Raw genomic sequence first — 14257 nt, 5'->3', positions numbered from 1 at the left:
CATCGAGGGGTGTCGTGACAACCAATTCCGCGCACGAATTCTGAAAGAACCAACCTCGCTGGAGAAAATTCTATCGTTGGTGAGGGCCGAAGCGAGGGCGACGGTGGAAGCGAAGCAGATGGAGCTGGGTAAGGAACGGCGAATGGAACAAGCAAACCGCATGGTAGGAAGCAGCCGCATGAACACCTGGAAGAAGGGGATTAATGAGCAGACGACAAGGAAACAACAAGAAAAGACATGCTACAGATGCTGACTTGAATTCCCACATACAGGCGTGTGCCCGGCAATGGGTCAGACATGCAGGAAATGCAACAGGACCGATCACTTCGCAAGCGCATGCCTGGGAGTGCAATTCAGAAGTGAGAGGGGAAGACCGGGAAGACCGCAAATGCTAACAAACAGATATGCCAGGCACATGGAAACGACAAACCGCAGCTCATCGGCTGAATCTGAAGGAGAAGCGGTGGAAGAAAACGTAGAACGGCTATACTTAATGTCTGATGCCATTGCTGTGTCCGCAGAAGAAGACACGGGGCGAGAAAGCATCCACTTAATGGAGAAGAATCAAGTAAAAAAAAACTGAGACCGTGACCATAGACATGGGGCAACACAAAACGCACTTCGTGCTAGACAGTGGAGCCATATGCAACATCATGTGTGAATCCGAATATGAAAAAATGGAAGTAAAGAACATGGGAAAATTTACAGAGACACTGATATATAAAGGCCAAACAAGCAAAGAAGACATACATGTACTAAAGCGTGACATTCCAGCAACATGCCTACTGAGTAACGTCACAGCGCAGGTAATGGGCCTCCTCGCAATGACATACCACATGTCAGAGAAGAAGAACATCCTGCGAGATTATCCCGGAATCCTACATGGATTAGGGAAGCTAAAAGGGCGACAAATAACACTGCACATCAATGAAGCAGTAAAACCAGTGGCTCAACATCACAGGCGAGTGCCAATACACTTGCAACCGCAAGTGGAGGAAGAAATACAAGCATTGCTAAGTCAGGACATCCTAGAGCCGGCAGTGGGACCAACACCATGGATGTCACCAATAGTGGCAGTGCCAAAGAAGAACACATTCAAAATTCGCATCTGTGTTGACATGAGGATACCGAACACAGCGATTGAACGTGAAAGGCACCCTGGACCACACCTCGACGACATGATCAGATGCCTGACAGGAACATGCCGATTCTCAAAGCTGGACCTGTGCAAATTTTAACATCAGCTAGATCTTGACCCTCAGTCCAGATATATTATAACATTCTCCACGCACATGGGTCTATTTCGCCACAAGCGACTAAGTTTTGGCATCTCGTCGGCGGCTGAAATATTTCAAGAGAAAATAAGGCAAGTAATAAGGCCGGTAAAAAACAGCCTGAACTACAGTGACGACATTCTGGTGTTTGGTAGATCGGATGATGAACATGACAAACCATTGCAGGACGTATACTCTCAGTTGGAACAAGCAGGGCTAACGCTGAATGAAGACAAGTGCGAAATTGGGCGAGACGAACTGGTGCTCTTCTGACACATCTTCTCCAAAAAGGGAATGCGACCAGATTGCAGCAAAGTGGACACGCTAGAAAAAGTGAAAAATCTGAGCGACGTTGCAGAAGTGAGGTCGTTCCTTGGGCTTGGCAGCTACTGCGCAAGATACATAAAAGACTTTGCCACGGTAAGCACACCGCTGAGAGAACTGACGAAACAAGGCCAGACATTCACGTGGACAGAAGACTGCAACAAAGCATTTGAGGCCATCAGACAGGTAGGGATAGCGGTGGACCATCTTGCGTACTTAGATCCTCTGCTTTGCAAAGAATCGACGGTGGATGGCAGCCCAGTAGGGCTAGGAGCAATCTTGGCACAGCATAGGCCAGGCAAAGAATCCCCAAGAAGTATAGTGGCCTACGGAAGCAAAAGCCTGTCGGACGTTGAGAGGGCGTACTCACAGCCGGAGAAAGAAAGCCTCGCAGTAGTGTGGGCATGTGAGCACTATCACATGTTCATATATGGGAAACCATTTACCATCATAACAGATCATCAGGCCCTAGTAACGATCTATGGAAAGCCTAACGCGAAAATACCACCCAGAATAGAGAGATGTTGCATACGACTGATGGACTACAATTTCAAAATCATACACAAACCAGGGAAAGAGCACAACCCCGCAGACTACATGTCGCGGCACCCTCTACCGCAGGCACCTGAGGCAACCTCTATAGCGGAGGAGTACCTGAACTCTGTACTAAAACATAATACTCCGGCATCTATAATGATGGAGGAGTTGGAACTAGAAACAGAGAGGGATGCCACAATGCAAGCGGTCAAAACGGTAACAACACAACTGAGGTTGAGGCATGTCAACAACAACAGCATCATGGAAAACTGAGTGATCAAAGAGGAAATGCTGGCATTCAAAAGGATTCATGAAGAGCTCTCAGAGACCAAAAACAGAATAATAATGAGAGGGACAAGAATAGTGATGCCGAGAACTCTGTGGAGACAGACAGTGAATTTGGCGCACGAAACACATAGAGGCATGGTAGCAACAAAGAAACTGCTACGGGAGAAAGTGTGGTTCCCAGGTTTGGACAACATGGTGGAGGCCACAGTCGCACACTGCCATATCTGCCGAGTGACGGGGTAGCCAGCAAAACCGGAACCACTACAAATGTCAGAGCTCCCGAGGGCAGTGTGGACTGAGCTAGCAGCAGACTTCTACGGGCCCCTGGAAACAGGAAACTAGCTGCTTGTAATAATTGATGAGTTCTCCAGATTTCTCATTGTGCGAAAAGTATCGTCAACATCAGTAAGCGCTACGCTGCCAACTATGGACGACGTCTTCGCGGCGTGGGGCTACCGGCAAACTCTAAAGACAGACTCTGTGCCAAGTACTAAGAGACTATAGAAAAACTCCTCACAGCTCCACAGGACGGTGTCCCGCTGAGCTAGTGCTGGGCCGATCAAGCAGGACGAGGCTACCGCAGCTGGAAGCAGCAGCAAAGCAAGAGCAAAGCAGCATTGCCACCAAAGATCAAGAAGCAAAAGCGAAAATGAAGACATATGAAAATGCAAGGAGACACACCACTCCGGCGCAACTAAAGCAAGGAGACACTGTGGAGGTGCGGCAGTTGAGAAAATCGGACAGCCCGTTCTCAAAGGAGCCGTTGACGGTGACTGAGGTAAAAGGGCCCATGATAACAGCAGGACGCTACCACGTCACACGAAACAGCTCACACTTCAAGGAACTCAAGATCATGGAGGAGGACGGAGGAGCAATCGCAACAGGAGGCATGAGACAGGATGAGGGCATGCAGATGGACAAAAGAGAAACACAGCAGAGAAGTGGGGGCAAGGAACGGGACACCAGTTCCGGCCAAGGGATGAAAAGGGGCAGACACACAAGAACCGGGCACAGGACAGGAAGTGGGGAAGCACGCTGTAACAAAGCTGAATAAACCGACCTGATCAAAGTTAATGACTCCTGTCGTGCTTCGAGGCTGCAGACATGACAGGCAGTAGCTCATGTAATCTCCCCGACAGCCCCCAGCGCCTTGAGACCATTCGGGGTGATTGGTTTGCGCTTTATGGCAGCTATCACCGGCAGCAGAATAGATTGTGCAAAATAGCATCTACCTTGGGCTACCAAATTGTGATACTGCAAGACTGCTACTGCTACTGCTTCAGAATTCAGTGGCCAGACTGGTGTTCAAAGCCCCTCACAAATCACACAATATACCTCTTATAAAACGGGTCCGCACTACCATAACAAAACTTGAGGGGGCCTCCCTGCAAGGCACGTGGAAGGGCCCGCTCCGGGCTCAATCAGGGGCTCTGCAGCCAGAGTACTGTGCTGACGGGGCCCCCTGAAGCTTGGGGGCCCCCGCACCACGGGGGCTCCAGGGGCCTGTGTTACGCCCCTGCGGGTCCGTTGGTTTTTACTGAAGCAGTTTATTCCATTTAAATTTTGATTTAAGTCTTTAGGGTTTTAAATGTGTTGGCCCCGGATTATTTGACCAGTCAAGTGGTGAGATACTACATGAAGAGGGATCTCTGGGGCATATTAACAAGCAATAGCGATAATTATCGCTATTGCTTGGTTAGAGACAAAATTTTACCGCTGAGCTGCGGCGATTTTTACCGCCGATAAACCTTGGTATTACCAAGGTTTATCGCAAATGCGATAAAAAACGGCCGCAATGCATGAATATGGCTGAAAAGTCAGCGATATTCATGCATTACCGAGCTAATGCTCTTAGCCATGTTATCCACCTCCCATTGGATAACATGGCTAAGAACTGCTCAGGGCAGGTGTTAGCTTTTGGAGATATTCACGCTTAGCGCGAATATCTCCAAAAGTTGGTAATAGGAGATAGCGATGTTAGCGACTGTTTCCAGTCGCTAACATCTTGGCACGCCCACTTTGCATGTCATTAGTGATAAATATCACTGACATGCAAAGTGGGGCCCAAGATGGTCGCTATCTCCTACTAGCTGTCGCTAACTGGTGTTAGCGACAGCTAGGTAATAGGGAGATCATTTTATCACCGCTTTCTTGGCTTTTAAAGCCAAAAAAGCGGAGATAAACCCCCTTGATAATATGCCCCTCTGTTCTTCTACAGCCAACATCCTGGTGGTGCAGAGATTCTGCAAATCAAGAGTCAGAGATTCCAGGTTCTTGTTATTACCCCAACTCCATTGAACTCCTTCCGACCACATATTCAGCCCCTCCCTTAAAACCCCAAACTGAATTGAAAACATTGAGGATTGCTTTAAAAACCTGGCTCTTTAGGAAAGCATTTGAGTTGCACCCATAAGTTTGACCTCAACTTTCAGTATATTCGTCTCTCTCTCAGGTTAGCGCCATGATACTCCTGGGTGAACAAGTGCGTTTATAAATATTGGATCAGATAACATAACTGAAACCTAAAACAACACAATGTTACAGATTTTATAGCCTCCATATGTTCCCCTTGTACTTCTCCTCTCCTTCTTCGAAGAGCTGAATAAACTACTTCAATTTCTGAGGAAAGGCAAAGGGCCAAGAATTTTACTAACAAAACTCTTAACTTCTGAAAAACATAATCAATTTTCCTGAATTCAATATAAGATTTACTCAAGCATAACACTGAGGGGCATATTATCAAGGACAGGCATTAAAATGATTGCCGCTTCAGCGGCAGAAAACGACTGCTAAAGCAGCGATAAGCCCATTATCGCCGCTTTAGCAGCAGTTTTCTACCGCTAAAGCGGCGATAATTTTATCGCCGTGCTTCATAATATGCCCCTGAGTACTCTGTCCTAAAGACAAAACTACCTACCCCCACCCACTTTCGGGTACATTAGCTCATTTATTGTTAGTGCAGGTGTTTTCTTGCCACTTTCCTTTTTGTTTTAGTTTAAATTGAGATTGTTTATGTTATACAGAGCTGGCCACCAAATACCAGCTCCTTTTGAACAGGCTAAGAATATCTACAACAGATTCAAATAATTAACCAATGAAGGAGATGTTATGTAATAATTGGGACAAATGGTGGATACTGCAGACAGCTCACTCTGTGCTTTCTTGAACTGCAGGGCTCTGTGGTTGACACCCTGAAGGAGGTGCGACCCACCGTCTTCTTTGGGGTGCCACGAACTTGGGAGAAGATTCAGGCAATACTGGAGGACATGCAATCCACCTCATCTTCCATGCAGGGGTCCATCAGCACTAGGACGAGTAATCCTGGCATGGAGACCAACCTCAACCAAAAGAATGTGTAAATCACCTTTTTGCGCATGCGTGTCAATTCATCTCTCATTAAGAATGCTGTGAGGAGATTTATTAATACATGGGAAGTTTCTGTAATAGTCAGGCATACTGAGGAGCTTGAAAAGTCACAGGAACATGAGTGATAAAATTCAGTGGGACAGATAAACCAAAACAAGCGTATCCGTGTTCCCATTTCATTTGACACAAAGCTTCTAGGTACATTACTAATTAAATCATTCGTACATGGGGGAGGAGCTACGCTCGTAACCAAGATGGCCGCATAAGCTCCCGGCTCCGCCGACCTCCGCCAGAGGCTCATGAATCCTGACTCCCATCCTGATTTCCCGCCGGACTCCCGTGCAAGTGAACTGCGCCTGACTCGAAAGGTGCAATCCCGGAATTTCTAGCTGCTCGGACGACAAAGATAGGTCGTGTGCCATTCTTGGCCTACCCCAGATTTGAAGCCGGGGCCTCGAGTTTTAACCCGGCCGGGTTAGAGTTGAACAACATCGGCCGCGGACCGTGGGCGGTTCCGGTCTCCAGAAGTGGCGTTTTTCATCTCCCGTTATGGATGGTGATTTGGTGACAGCTCTACCCAGCAACTACGGTGGCCTATTGTACCGACTATTTGTTCGGGGTTCCGCTGCCCGGAGGCCCCGTTGAGCCCCCGGGGTTTTCTGGGCTCGGTTCCTCATGGGCGGCGACGGTACTGCTATCGTGCTTTGGACGTGTTAACAGCGGTTTCTACATTGCTTCTGCCCTGTGCCCCGGAGAAGTCGACCTCCGAGGTTCGGACACCCGCCCGGTCGCTCCTTGAGGGGCGATGGAGCGGACTGAAACTACACCGTCGCTACGCACTGTAATGGCCGCCATTTTGGAGCTCCACCTACGATTCACCGCCACCTTCCAGGAGATGATCATAACTGTTGATCATATAGGCTTGGGACCGGATTCCGGCCCTTTGTTCCTGGAGAGCCGAGATACTTCTTCCGCGGAGAACGCCTTGATTGTTACCGAGGACCCTATGCAGAATACCGACACGGAAATCTACTGCGAACCTAAGATGGCGGCGATCGAGCCCGAAAGAACTGGACGTTTATTTAGCCCTATGTCGACCCCGCCCGAGATGGATGTGACTATCTTCGTAAGCCATTGTGACTTCTCCAACTTCTGTCGGACTACACCTTTGCCTCTTTTTGTGAGTGATCAAAACTGCTTTGCTGATTTATCGCTGGTGGGCAGTGGATTTGCTTTGACTTTTGGACTCTGTGGCCGTCTATCTTGTTTTCCCTCCTATCGAATTGATCTTGACACTCTACTATTTTCTATTGATCTTGTTGTGATGGCGGTTCGGATGGACAGAGCCTGCGTGGAGAAACGCAGCGACCTATTTGTACTGGACGGGGTCATCATGATGGACCGTGAGGGTTTGGGCTGAACTTGATTGGACTTTGATGCACTGTTTCTTTTGTCTTTGCTGGGTGGTATCTGTGGGAGCGAAGGCCAGATGTGAATCTGATTGTCTGATTATTAGTCTGATATGCTCGGGACGGGATTTGCTGCCTCTGCGGTGCCGGGGGTCGGGCGGGATGGTCCTTTTTCTGTTTGCGGCTCCCCTACGGACTGTCTCTTGATTTGCTAAAATTTGCTTAACACTACGGTAGGGGGTGTCTGCTTTTGGCGGGGGGATGGGAGTCCGGGAGCTCGTATCGTTTTGCAACATTCTCCTCCTCCAACTTTTTCCCTTCCTTGGGGTGTAGTTTAGGGGGCGACAGACACGCTGCTAGTGGGGTTAGGTCGTAGCCATCTGCAGGGGTGTAGGGTGAGGGGTTGTGTTTTTTTTTTTTTTTTCCTTTGTTATTTTCTATGACCATTCTATTTCCCTTTTCCCTTCTTCACAAGAGATGTGGCGTATTCTCCTGATTTTTGCCTAAACGTATCTGGGTGTCATATGTCTGCCTCGTATATCCTGTACTCCTGGTGGGCGGGTGCTGTGGGGGGGTGCCTGCGGTCATTGCTATCTAATTGTTTTGCTTCTGCTTTACGCTGGTATTGATTTCTTTGCTGATTCTGACTGTACGGTATTTCTTCACTTCACTTGCCCGTCCACAGCTGTGTTGTATTCGTTTATGACACCCGATATGTATATTTCTCCTCTTGTGTTATAATAATAAAAAGATTAAAAAAAAAAAAAATCATTCGTACATGTAACTTCTGTTGTCACAGTTAACAGCAGTGGTGGGCTTATACGTCAAGAAAGCAAGAAACTTCTTGGCAAAGTAGAAATAAAGTCATGGTAAGCAAAGAGGCAACTTGTGTAAGTTGTGACTGACTAATGCAATCAGGGAATAGTACCTTTCTCTCACAGGGGAGCCTGTGAGGGTGTTCGGGGAGGCTGGGCTCCAGATTTGTCCTCTCTTACTTTGGCCACACGTTTTTAGGTCGAGGCTACAGCGCGCATGCACTGTCTGCAAGACCTGCTGTGTTCACTTACACCATGTTATTCCAGACTGCTGCTTGCCATTGGTTCCCTCCATTGCCCCTCTTAATTGCTGCATCCTGACTCGTTCTGGTAGCCGGTAGCTCACTTCCGTTCAAGGCAGAGGAACACCGTACGATTATAGTCTCTTTACTGTGTCATTGTTAATCTGTTTTTTTTTTTGGAGAACTCTTTTCTTTTTCACTGCATGCACGGTGCAGCCTTGTCCCACTGCTGCCTCATTCTCGCGATTTAGCATTCAGTGTTGCCTCATTCCATTGCTGCCTAGTGCCTGCTTTAACCAACTGTTTTAATTCCTGAAGCAACTATGCAAGAGTCCACAGTATGTACACAAAAGGCGCACACCTCAGTCGTTCATGGTGACATCAATGCAATACCTGATTATTCTGTCATTTATAGCCCTGAAACCAGAGCGGCGCACTAGCTTTTTGCCCAATTCCCAGCACACTTGCTTGGGAATTTAAGATTAGAATTAAACGAAGGGCAGCACTTGCCCATCGGGTAAAGAGTTTATAGAAGGAATCAATAATGTAGGATTATTTATGCCGCATGAATTGAAGTACTATAAAAAATAACATAAAGGGCTATACTTACCAATAGCTCCTATCCCATTATCAAATAATCAGTCAGTTGGCAGTGAAGAAAGTTCAATTGTTTATTAAGCAAAATACTCTATAAAGGAGCCTCTCCAACCCTCACCCAACCGGTGCGCGGAGAAGACTGTTGGCTCGTATTCAAACATGAGGTTATATACTTTTCGGTTCAACACATATATTCACTGTAAAAGGAAAAACACCAGTTGGCCCTCGAGCTCCAGGGAAGTACCATATATGGCACACATGATCAGTACAAAGCTTAACTATTTATTACTGGGAAGGTCAGGAGGGGTGACCCCCTTTCGTCTTGGAGCCCGGGAGTGTAGGCACGGTGCCTCTAGGAATGCGCTTATCACACCCGAAGCCAAATGCGACCTTGAGTCTCAGGACAGTCGAGAAAACAATCTAAGTTCAGCTCCTGAGGCTTGACAACCACCGAAGATTAACACGTGATCACAGCCCTTGTGCGAGCATAAGTTCGAAAATGGCGTTTGTATGGTTCTCGGCCTGCTCTGTTAGCAGCAGTTACGTAAGGAGCGAATAAACGCTCTCCTCCTTGCAAAAGCATGTATATATATCAAGCAAAATAGGGCGCGTATAGATACATCATGCTAACATAATATAGGTCCAATACTCCTTATGCATGGGAAATCGATTTTTATCCCTCAGAACGGCCCTTTTAACATGATGTAGCTAACAAAAATAGCTTAATCTTCAAATATTCCCTCATCAATCAGTGGGGAGTGAGTCCATTGTCTGTCTGTTCACAGTCTGTCCCCGCACATCAAGACATCAGGGGTTCTTCTATATCAGGTCCAAGAAGCGCAACTGACCTGAGTATATCTGCTCATAGTGCGTATATACAAATGATTCAGCCCAACGCCCCTAAGAAGTCACCACACTCTTGCCAGCACACTTTCTTCATTATTTGATTTTTCCACTGTGAGCCCAGAAAGGGTATATATGTTGCTCTCTGTCCCCTGGCTCCCTTCCTGTTGTGCTCGTCCTTGTACTCCACTCCAATACCTACATTCACCCTCCTCCATGTTGCTTTCAGGTTAATCTCCATACCCTTCTTTGTGTTGATTTTAGGTTAAATCTCACTCTTACTCCCCTCCACCTTCAGCTGCCTCCACCCCCATTGAGTCAGCAATACAGCATTGCTGTTGGAAACACATGTTGTAAATATTAAAAGGAAATGTTGGTCTAAAGTAAACTTTTGGCTGCAGGGCATTGCGTTATTTAATCCTTTAAATTAATTACTACTGAATTATCTTTTTTATTCCCTAAACATTTGCATGTTGTCCAAGAAGAGTCACTTACATGTATACTTACATGTATATTTTGACTTTATTTTTTGTTCAGTCCGAGATAGCCGCCTGCTACACTTCTGTGAACCCCAGCCGCGAAACTGGTTTTGTTACATTCTGGCCTGCTAGTTTCTGCGTCTGTCTCTACCAATCTCTACTGATGTTGGCTCCAGGGCTTGTACCATAATAAAAAGTGAATTTAACACCACACATGTACCCAGCATCTTACAATAAACATCAAAAGAAGGACAACATGAAATGCAAATAAAAACTTGCTGATACCTAAAACATAACTTACTTTGTTCCACATCACAATAGGGCACTTGCTCCCTGTTTTAATTAATTACAGAGGCCTCATTTTAATTCCTTTTTCCATTTGTGTCATTTTTTCGTTTCCACCTCCCCTCCCTTGTAACCTATTGCCCATTTTCTGGTTCTCCAGCGCCACAAATCTATACAAATGTCATAGCCAATAGGTCTCACCTTTGGAACCTTATCAGTATTTAGTTATGCAGAACAATATCCTTAGTGCAACAACATCAACTGTTGCATGTCTAAACACTTATAAGGTCCTAAATACGAGACCTATTGGCTATGCAAATGCTTGTTTATTCATTTGTTGGTTTTAACTTCACATCTTTCACATGATTAGTCCCCTCTTATTTTGGCCAAATGTTTTTAAGGTTTCTCACGCTCGCAGCGCCGGAATGTTAGACACGCCCCTCAGATCGAGAGATATTTAAATTGCCTCATTTTGCATCTGTGCCGCTGACGTGCCAAAGACAAGCCCATCTGCACCCGTATCGCACCAAGCACCGGAACCCCTGCCGGTTTTACTCCAGACAGATTCATCAGAACTACCTATTCCAATATGGAACTGTACACACTTAACTCTGGTAAGCAAGCCCGTACTTAGGTGCAGGTCCAGAAAGGTTTTTGTTCTAGGGCTGGGGCGCACTGCCCTATAGTGACGCTAATACTCAAAGGAGTAGAACTTCTGTGGAAAAGAGTGAGGTGCAAAGGGGCGAGGGGAAAAAACCTATAACCCCTCAGTAGAGTGACAATCTCGATTGGCACTGTAAGAGTACAAAAACAGAAAGCCCATGCACACTCTAAAATGAGTTAAATGAAATTCAAGCATAAATCAAATGTAGTAAGGGAGACAAAAGCATGGAAAATACATTTGCAGTAGTGTTTCTTAACAATAATAACAACAGGTTTGTCCTTGGAGTGAACTCTTGAACATGGTCTTGATCATGCACCTGCCGCCATACATCAACAGGGACTAACAACGCAAAAAATAGCTCTATGTCATCTAGGGTCATAATGGCTGAGGAAGCCGCTTCTGTGAGTTCTTTATAATAAGCCGTGGGATTCTTACGGGGGTCAGGTAGTTGTGATTTTAGCGAGAGGAAATCACTCCTCTTCCAGGGGGTGTAGGCCCATTGTTCCTGCACTCGTGCTTCTACACGAGGTCTAGTCACCTCGTTCCGATAATTTTTTAATTCCGGTATATCAGGATGAAACATATATAATAACATATATATAATAACAACAGGTTTGTCCTTGGAGTGAGGTGTCTTTAATGTTCAGACACATGAAGAACCAGCCGACACGTGTTTCGTCGTGTATGGCACAGTCTGCCTACGACTCTTCAGGGCTGTACAAGATTGGAAGAAATCCGAAGGTCGCTTAGTCGGTGATAATTCCAACCCGACTGGGCTCTGGACCGTGAATGGATGAATGGTTCAGGACAAGTTCCTAAAACTCTTGCTGGTGAATCAAGATAAGATATGCAAGGATATAGAAGGTGGTGTTGCTTCTGATCGTTGAGAAAGAAAACGCTGTAAACATTGTTGTTAGGCGAAAATGCATATAGAACCCATCTGTATTGGGTGTAGAATAGGTAGGCACCAGGGACACAGGCTGTTAGGCGGGTGCATCCTGCAGTTGTGTCTTCTTGTGTGTCGGCCTTGTGCACTAATTGTAATTTTCAGTTATTGGCACTGGCTACATCGCAATAGTGTCAAACGCTTCATCTAACTAACGCCCCAGGCAATGTATCAACTAAATTAAGATGTGCACCTCTTAACGTTCTTTCCCTGGTTAAAAACACATGGGAACTTGCTGATTGGATAGGAAGCTACCAGCTGGACATTACTTTCTTGACGGAAACTTGGACCAACAATCCTCTAACCCAGAGATCATAGTTGCTACCCCGGTGGGCTACTCCATCTTCAGACTAAAGCATTCCAGCAAAAGGGGTGGAGGGCTCTCCATAATTTACAGAGACTGGTTAAAGGTTAGGTTTGAACCCACGCCAGGTCTTGACCTTGAAGCATTATCTTTTACTTTTGAGTTAACAAAAAAAGTAATTCAGAGGATTACTGGTATATCGCCCTTCAGGACCGAGGGGTTGTTTTCTAAAATCCATTGGTGCACTTCTTGAGGACGGTGTCTGTAGCAGTAATTATACCACCTTAGGGGATTTTAATTTTTACCTTACTCTTTCATTCCATGCAATAAAGCACATGTCTATAGGCTTCAGCACAGAGTAATACAAATCCATCAATAAAAGCATTTTGTCTTTAACCATGCCATTCATAATAAGTAGGTCACTGGCTTTGTTATAACATTTCATAAATAACAGACCAAACCTATGAAATCTGGCGTGCCTTTCCCAGTGAGCTGAGGAAGCCTTTCCCATTGGCTTTACACGTTACCCAACATTAGCATATCCAAGTGCACATGAAGTGGCAATCATCATGCATTCAGATATAAAATTACAAATATGTAGAAAAATAACAATTCACACCTAAATGCCTATCGACTTTAACATATGCTTTTCAAAATATATATGCCAGGCCTTTATCATAACATTTCATAATGAACAGATCCGTGATGGCCAAGACCATTGATTGGCCACTATAAATACATTCTTTTTAGTAGAAGCACACCTATTCGGCTCAATCAAATCCTATACTCAGGGACCAACATGTGGGTGGAGCCTAAGCCCCTCTCTCAGTAGCACTCTGAAAATTATTTTTTGTTGATCACTTAAGGTAAGTGACAGTTGCACTATCAAGCCAGACATAAAAATCCATGTTGGTTAATGGCTGTCCTCCTTCCACCTGTACTGCTGCCAGAGAAATGTTTTAATTATCTAGTTATATAAGTCTCTTTGATAGCATTACCATGTCATGTGTGTGCTCCTGAAAGTACAAGATCAGGCAGCTGGATAAACAAACACAATTATCACAGCTGCAAGAAGGGCAAACACTTTTATGTGGAAGAACATAACTTCTGCCCAATCAAAAGATGTACTCCTGGCTCCCAACATGTGGGCAGAGCTACAGTCCCTCTTCTGGCGATTCTCCCATAAGTGTCTGGCCACAGCGGCACTGTGAAGCCAGACTTTAAAAAGTCTGTTGCTCAACTTGATCCTATTGCTGGTCTACTTAAGAAGATATTACGGACTCCTTCATAACTTTGGAGAGTTGACAATCTTATAGGAGCTGCAACAATCACTCCACCCTCCCCGAAGAGAACATTAGTTCAATCCAGTAGGTCCATTGTAACTGGGGAGTACGGTAGAGCATAGCATAGGCAAATCTACTCCCCAACACACATATTTAAGTACAAACTGGTTTCCCTCCAAGTAAAAAGCCAAGTACAATAAATAAGTCACAGAATATGCACAATTCTTTTGTCTTTTTTTGTCTTGTTCACGTTTTATTCTGGTGTTCTCGGCCACAACCTTTTGCGTTTGAGGTTTTGTGCCTAACTGGCGGAGTTTAGTGGATCTCCACACTCTTTAGCACCGTAAGATTCATACTTTGATAATAAATACAATAAGTGTAACTAAATCCTGTGGCACCATAAATCAATATTAAATAACCACTCCCTTCATATTGCTACCAATCTGAGAGCATAGCATAGCTATCAATGAACTTGTTTGATCACCTCTTGTTCTCTCAAATAATTACTCTCCTACAACTAATCACTAATCCCCAGCCTTCCGCCCATTATTAATCTTTTTCATCTTTAACTGTACTGAGCCAGGTCCCCTAACCTTGAGTC

General features: G+C 45.5%; 1 protein-coding gene across 1 annotated transcript in view; it reads left to right on the top strand.

The window, feature by feature from the left end:
• Positions 1 to 14257, top strand: part of LOC144819194 (long-chain-fatty-acid--CoA ligase ACSBG2-like) — a 364803-nt gene that overhangs the window by 133101 nt on the left and 217445 nt on the right. The window contains exon 8 of the mRNA XM_078677171.1: positions 5597 to 5778. Within this exon, the coding sequence (XP_078533297.1) occupies positions 5597 to 5778 (182 nt within the window). The remainder of the gene's footprint in view (positions 1 to 5596; positions 5779 to 14257) is intronic.

The sequence above is a fragment of the Lissotriton helveticus genome, chromosome 2_1, assembly GCF_964261635.1.
Source record: "Lissotriton helveticus chromosome 2_1, aLisHel1.1, whole genome shotgun sequence".
Lineage (NCBI taxonomy): Eukaryota > Metazoa > Chordata > Amphibia > Caudata > Salamandridae > Lissotriton > Lissotriton helveticus.
The sequence above is the reverse complement of the archived record's forward strand: the minus strand, read 5'-3'. Positions and strand labels throughout refer to the sequence as shown.